At 32.1% G+C, this 7,734-nt stretch overlaps 1 protein-coding gene and 1 long non-coding RNA gene across 4 annotated transcripts in view; one reads left to right on the top strand and one right to left on the bottom strand.

Moving 5' to 3' along the window:
- The window catches only part of LOC107619584, a 15,399-nt gene continuing 10,505 nt past the window's right edge, over positions 2,841–7,734 (bottom strand). The window contains exons 3-9 of one of the 3 annotated variants that reach the window (XM_016321877.2): positions 4,752–4,864; positions 4,408–4,563; positions 3,815–3,895; positions 3,609–3,734; positions 3,436–3,522; positions 3,105–3,189; positions 2,841–3,062 (exon numbers count right to left, since the gene is read on the bottom strand). In XM_016321877.2, the coding sequence (XP_016177363.1) occupies positions 3,113–3,189; positions 3,436–3,522; positions 3,609–3,734; positions 3,815–3,895; positions 4,408–4,563; positions 4,752–4,836 (612 nt within the window). In that variant the 5' untranslated portion in view covers positions 4,837–4,864 and the 3' untranslated portion in view covers positions 2,841–3,062; positions 3,105–3,112. Of the gene's footprint in view, positions 3,190–3,435; positions 3,523–3,608; positions 3,735–3,814; positions 3,896–4,407; positions 4,564–4,751; positions 4,865–7,734 lie in introns of all 3 variants that reach the window. The other 2 variants (XM_016321875.2, XM_016321878.2) reach the window with 2 other exon arrangements.
- On the top strand, positions 5,302–5,490 carry LOC110266459. Its single transcript, XR_002353865.1, has 2 exons — positions 5,302–5,366; positions 5,403–5,490. It is a non-coding gene; the product is annotated as an uncharacterized LOC110266459 (long non-coding RNA).

The raw sequence follows: 7,734 nt of genomic DNA, 5'->3' as shown, positions 1-7,734 counted from the left end.
TAAAGCTTTTGGGATGAGTGGTATTATGACATGGTATTAGAGCTCTAGATCCGAAAGGTCAAGAGTTCGATCCTTGGTGAATTCGACTTAAATAGGTATTATTTTTGTTTTTGTGAAGCGAAGAGTCAAAGGAGCACAATCCTGTTAAGCAGAGTAATACATCCTCCTGTACGTGTTACTATTATAATTACAATTTTACTAATAATTATTTTAAAATATTTGATAAGAATATTATATAACAAAATTTAATATTTATATGTAATAAATATCTCAAACAATTACCACGCTTAACAATAATAACTAGGGGTGAATGGGATCGAATATGACTAAAATCATCTGCATTAAAATTATCGAATCGGATTTAATATCTGCAATTTTTAAGTTTGGATTCGAAAAAAATAATCAGACCATCCATTTAACCCATAAACTAGCTTGTTTAACCCGTAATTTTTTCGGCTTTAATCTAAAATTTAAACAGACTTAATTTTAGAGTAAAATCTATTCGTTTAAACGAATAAATAGACTAATCAAATAAATTTAACCTATTTTAATGGTCTAATATATCTCTTATCTTTTTCTCAACCAACTCACTACTACGTGTGTGTTTGGAATACAGTTTGCAAACTGGAGTTTGCATAAAATTGATTTTGCAAACTTGATTTTAATAAAAAGTAAGTTTGTGTTAAAGTGATTTATGTTTGGTAATTTTTGTATCAAAATTGATTATAGTAAAATAAATGTTGTTTGGCTTGCACGAATCAAAATCACTTTTAAATAAAAAATTACTAAAATGGACATCAACTTAAAATTTTTTTTATATTATCCTATTATTTTGATAAAATTGGTAAAAGATAAATAAATGATTAGTATCCATGGCTAAAAGCCCGTTAGGAAAACGCAGAAGCTACAAATAGTTGCTTCTTGTAAACGTGGTTTTGGTAGCAAAATCATTTCTGCGTTCATGAGAAAAAAATTTTGCCAAACCAAAAGTTGAAGCTTTCAAGAAATTTAAACGTACTTCTTCCCTTCCAACGGGTTTCCAAACACACCCTAAAATCATCCACACTAAAATTATCGGATCGAATTCAATATCCGCAATTTTTAAGATTGGATTCGATTATCCGATCCGCACATTTGCAGATCAGATCGGATCGATATCAGATATATCCGCAAAATACAAAAATATTTTTTAAAAAAATTATTTTATTAAGAAAAATAATAAAATTTTTTTTTACAAATCTATATCCATAATTTTTCAATTAAATTCGAATAAATACCGCAAATATGCATGACACCTCTCTCAATAATAACGTTGGATACTCGATCTGCCTAGTGCTGGTGGAGGAAGATAAATGGAATTGGCAGTTTTTTGCTCTTTTTCGAGGGATATATTTAATTTAACATTTAATTTTAATTTATGAGATGTGACACAAATAGCTCTGATCCATTAGCTTAGGTTAGCTTCAGTAGCTACCTGGGGATGGGATTATTATAGGACTGGCAAGTTCTTAATTTCTTTTTCTTCCGGGAAACTTTTAATTTGTGCGACCTTTGATGATGGTTTGATTGAGGGACTGAATGATTGAAATCAGTGTTGGAAAAGGACACTAATTCAACTCATGCTACCACTATCCACAGTGAGCATTATTTTGGTTAGGAAAATACTATTTCTAACAAGCTTGTATCAAAGAGTAAATTTAAAAAGTTTTTTTGTAAATAATATTCATATTTATAAGAGCTGAACTAGTATGTATTTATATGGTAGATTAAGTGGTCGGTGTTATTGAAAACTTGACATGTCATTTTCACCCTTAGTACGTGTTAAAGGAACAATAATTGTATTTCCTGGGTCGAAAATTTATTAGTATATGATTGTAGTAGGTTAAAGAATAAAGACAAATTTAAGTAAGATGAGATGAGCATGATTTTAATAATGGCATGAACAAAATCGCCAAGATCTAATACTGCAAAGATATGATATAACTAGAAAAGTTTGGAATACAAGGTGATGATACATTATAGCACATGCACAAGTTGAGACTTGGGAGTGACAGATGTAGATACATAAAATCATGGAGAAAAGAAAGAAGGTGAAAGGAATGGAGGCGGAGGAGTGTGTTTTGCTTTCAATTCCGAGGGGAAGGAAGAAGATGGGACAGAGACAAGGACATTGGAGAGAGAATAAAGAGAAGATTTATGTGATGTAAAAATGAAGATCATGTCACAATCCAGATGGAAGCCACCAACCTCATTAAATACTAGGGTACTATCATTAGGAATAGGGAATGAAAAATGAAAAAACTGCTTCTAATAATTCCAAGAAACCAGCCTGCCAATAACTAGTTAATCAAACTCACTTTACTACTTCTATTTTTATCTATTTCAAGTTTTGTTTTCATTTTGTTTTCTAGTCCACCCTTCAAGCTTTATGACCTGGGATTTGGACCTGTCCCTATTCAGATAAAGCTAAGGGTATCACAAGAATTAAATTCCTATTTTCAATCCTTAAAAAAGCTAGTTATATAAATGAGAAATTATTGAAACATATTTTATTTTTTTAAAACTTTTCCAAACATCCTATAACCAACAAAATACACATCCTTTAGAGGGTTTTTTTTTTCACATGATAAATTTTTGTGTGTAATGGGTCAAAGCCCAAAGGCCCAGATAAGAAAATCATAAAACTGCAGGTTTTTTTTTTCTCTGAGCCCAATTTTTAACATTTCACGATTAAATTATAGAGCTAACATATTATAAGTCAATGAGTTGATGTTTTTGCTCACCTAGTTTCCAATATCATAATTCTGTCAAAAAGAAAAAAATATATATAATGCACAAAGTTTGCAAGAAGGAACATATGAGCAAAGGCTCTGAATATATCTGTTTGGAATAATAATATTTTTTCTTGTAAATACTATGAAATAACAAGACAAAAATGATATGAAAGATGCAACTTCCATAACCTATAATCTTAGCTTCCGTGTCAATAACATTACAATAATCATGCGATTGAACTCTGTGTGGCATTATTCAGTGATCAGTAACATGCAGGGTTCACGGACCAAAAATAGAATGAGAGACTCTTAAGTCTTAAGATCAAGGACAAAAAGCCCTAATGCAATTGTATACTAGCCATGAACATTATCAACATAAGCAACCCAATACAGCTTCCTTGGAGAGTTGAGCTAGCTGCAAACCCAAAAAATCAAGAAGGTAATAACTGATTTCAACAAGGTTCAACAAAATTGTAAGCAGCCTAAACAACTATGTAGCAAATAGTTGCTTTAGAATGCTGATTTCAGATGAGAAAGCACTTAGAATAAGCGTTTGATTTTCCATGAAATTTCTTTAGCTGAATCACAATTGATAAAGCCAAGTTATGCAACTCCTATTTGTGATTTTACCAGAGAGAATTGACCTTAGCTTCATTCTTACCGCTCGCGGACAATGTTGGTGGCGGTGCTGTGGTAGATGAGTTCGTCATTGGAATTCCCAGGTTAGAGCAACCAATGCCAATAGCACCTTAGGAAAAATGTGAACATTAGATCATACCTTTCCACATTTCTAAACCAATGATATGAAACATGGGTGAGGTTTGTAACATTTACATTGTTTGACACAAGGGAAGGCAGTGGCATTGAGAATATTGTAATATCCGGCATCACAATGGCAACTGTAGGAGAAGGGTGATGTCTTGTTACATGACCCACCTCCACAATCAACCCAAAAGCAAGCTACATGATCAAAAAGGATATAAACACGAAAAGAAATTGAACAGCAACATTTGATGGCAGTAGTTTTTTCCGTCTGTTACCATCAAACACTGATTCATTGGATCTTCTTTCTTTGTGTGGAGAAGGGGCAGGGGCTTCCATGCAAGAGTAGTTCAGGGTACCTGCAATTACAAAAAGGTTATCAAGGAAGGTTCATAGTCATTATTAGAATTGAGCAGCTAAGTCAAAATCGCAAAAAGCTAACAGTAGAAGTGAGGGTCTAGGGTAAAGATTGGCCACATCTTGATTCTTAGCAATGCTCTACTTGTTGAAAAGTTAAAATCATCTGATTTGATTAAGACGTTTCTGATTTAATATATATCCATTAAGACTTAAAATTGATTTAATCCCTTGATTTCAAATATTAGTTTAACATCTTAGTCTAAGGAACAAGTTCAACCAGAAATGCATTCCAGTTAGTAAAAGCTTCCACTAAGCTACATCCTTTGCAGCAAGTCAATTGCTTCATATAATAACTGGGTTAAATTTAGAAAGTTGCTCATTGACATGGTACCAAATAATGACCAGAAACAAAATTAACTACATAGCATTTTATGCACCCTAAAACCACCATGTGTTAATGCAACTAGTTCACCACTTAGACAATTGAGAGTGAGAGAGAGAGAGTTCTTACAATTGGGTACTATGCAAGGAAGAAAGGTGAAAACCTGAGTATGGGAAGAGAGAGATTGCTTCCAACCAGGATTGCACTCACATTCATATAAGAAAGTGCTGTTCTTAGAAGGCTTGCAGGCCCCCTTTCCACATTCAACTCCTTTGCACACATCCTCTGAACTCAATCCACATCCAAAACAAGTAAAAAAACAAACTCAAGCTAAATATGATCAAACCAAGGGTGAAAAAAACTGAACTTGAGAAGACCCAAATGAAGAAAAGTATTGCAGGAATCTCAACCCATTAATCCCAAATATCCCAATAAACAGAGATGAAAGTAAAGTAAGGGTCAGAATCACAAACCATAGATCGGAGAGAGGAAATCAGTTGTAGCCGAGAGGGTTTGCAGAAGCAAAAATGTTACAAGTATAACACTTAGATGTCCCATATCTGATAAGAATCAACACAGAATTGACGGACCCATGAAATGAAACAGGGAAATTTTGGCGAAACGTGTGGAAACTTGAAAGTGCATCATCATTAGAGTGTGTTTGTTACTTTGTTTCGGTCACTAAACTTATAGTTAGTTACCTACTTAGTTGAATTGATCTAGTTTCATGTTCGGATCATAGCAATGTAACTGTTACACGTGGTGCTGATGTCATCTAATTCTTTTTTTGGTCGTGTGATGTCATCTAATTCAAGTGCGGAGCCGGTCAACGCAATTCATCAGATTTAATGGGCTACCATATTGGGCTTCTTTTTTTAAATTATTATTGGCCCATTTGGTATCGGGCCTCTTTAATATCAGCCTGTGTCTAAGCGAGAAGTTTCCAGAATTCATAACAATACTATTAATCCGAAAAAATATCTAAATTCAGAATATTATATATTATTTATCTTTCTAACATCATGTTTACAGATTCAAAGGATGAGTTCATAAATAGTGGCTAACTGAGCTGTAAGAAAGCTTAGCATGTAGTAGAACTTGTGATCTGAATTGCACAGTTATAGTAAATTGAAGATTAATGCATGCTCTATATCTTGATTCTCTCTTGGCAATAGTTATTCAAAGTCACCCTTGTCAAAAGTGTAACTTGTATTCTTTTTTTCTTTTTTTCTGCCAAAGACAGGAGACTCGAATCCGCGACCTCTTAATTGAGTATGGAGAGACTATGACATTTAAACTATAGCTCATTAACAAGAATAATAACTCTTTTTACTATCACTATATTATTAAATTTTATTCTATATAAAATATCTATTATAATAGTATATGAGCTTTTCAAATTTGTTGGGGGGGCCAAGGCCACTACTTGCCCCCCCTTAAATCCGTCCCTGCTTTCTAATATGACAAAATATGTCACACCAGTATTTAACATGTCACATCAATATTTAACAGAGTAATCTAAGAATAAAAGAAAAGTACCTAAACTCAAAAAACAAATATTTTTTTACACAGTGTTTGGTTCAAACGAAAATAAGGAGAAGGAAAATACAGGGAAAGAAAACGGGTGAAAAGTCAAGTTTTTTATTGTTTGGTTTATCAAAGAAAATGAAGAGGAAAAGAAAAAAGTGGAATGGGGTCCACGAAAAAATTTTCTCTTCGATTGGGAGATGAAAACTATCAAGAAAGAGGAAATAATGATATAATTACAAATTTATCCTCTATTTAATAAAAAGATCAAAATATTTTATTTTATTTTTTTTTACATTTAAAAATTATCTCTTGTGATAGAGACAAAAAACAGGGTCATGTGCAAGCAGCATATTCCCCAGAGTAATTATTACCAACAGTGATAGTTGCAAGAAGATAACAACCTAACCTCATTAGTGGAAATAGTGGTGCTTATGTCAATTTGGAATCCGAACCGTATTTTGAATCCATCTCAAAGATGGCTATCAACGAATATAAGGAGAAAACTCAAATGAAGTTAATTTTACTGAAAGTTAATATTTGAGAGACGTTAGATGAAAATTTAGTTAAATCAGTTAAATTATTTAACGATTTTTAAATATTAACTTTATGTAAAGTCCGCTACACCTGAATTTCCACTTGAATATAATTTTCACCTTAATATAGTATTTATGTGTGCACATTGCACAAGCTAAAGTACTTGTTTATTAATACAAGAAACATCAGAGAAGTGGTAAAATTTATTATTTTTAGTTAATAATAAATTAATGATATTTAAAAATATAAATTAAATTAAAAAATTAAAAATATTAATAAAAAAAATAATTTTTCTTAGTCTTTAAATTTTTCTCGTTTAATATAATAGGACACAAAAGCCTAAACTAAGCTAAACATGGAAACCACTTAGTTAGGCACTAATAAAGAGTTAAACAGTTACCTACCTACATGGCTACATACAATCTTGGATCAGTTAATCTCCATCTATCTCCAACCAAGAATTTCATGGTTACGAGTTGATTAATTTACATATTGAAAAGTGAATCTATTAATGTATACCTGGAAGAAGGAAAGAATTGTGCAAGCTTCTTCTGAAGCCTTTGTCTGGCCTTAAGAGCAGTTTCATCCAAGGCACTTGCCTCCACTAATGATACTCTTCGGTAGGTGGCAAGATTGTAGTGGTTGTGCTCTAACAAAGAAGAAGAAGATGATGATGAAGAAGAAGATCTCTTTCTAGGGGGCACTCCAACACCAGGTAGCCTACCAGCCATGAATTGAATTAACTCTCTATCTATCTTGATTGGTGTCTCATCAAGTTTGATATAGATGAGAGGAGTGAGAGACCCACCAAAATAATGCAAAGGCTATAATAAGAAGATGTGATGGGTGGAAGTTACTAGTGATTTGATGCACTCATTACTGTTATACAGTACTGCTATTCAAGTGCAATATGACAGCTAAAATATTGGCTCAAGGAATTTGGCTCATTGCCTGTCACAGAATTTGCCAAAGGAATTTTAATTTACTGCTTTAATTATGTGACATTTTGGGATATATATATGAAATAAAATAAAAGAATAATTTAATAATTATATTTTAATATATATTTTATAATAATAATAATAGTTAATTTTAATGATTAATTTTAATATACACATAATATTATGGGTGTTATATGTGGCGGGTAATGTATGTAGCATGTGGTTCTCGTAATAATGGACTTCTTGTCTCATCTATATATGAAGAGTAAAGAGTTGCGTTGTAGTATTGGACTCTCTCAAATGAGAATCAACTTCTTTTCTCTCTGGAAAACTTACTAGGTTATTGCCATTTTTTTTATTTATTTTATATTTAAGTTAATATTAATTATTTTTCTATTTCTTAATCAAAAATTGGTTTTTTAGCATTTCCTTTTATTTTTAAAATATATTG

The sequence above is a fragment of the Arachis ipaensis genome, chromosome B09 (genome assembly GCF_000816755.2).
Source record: "Arachis ipaensis cultivar K30076 chromosome B09, Araip1.1, whole genome shotgun sequence".
NCBI classification, from domain to species: domain Eukaryota; kingdom Viridiplantae; phylum Streptophyta; class Magnoliopsida; order Fabales; family Fabaceae; genus Arachis; species Arachis ipaensis.
The sequence above is the reverse complement of the archived record's forward strand: the minus strand, read 5'-3'. Positions and strand labels throughout refer to the sequence as shown.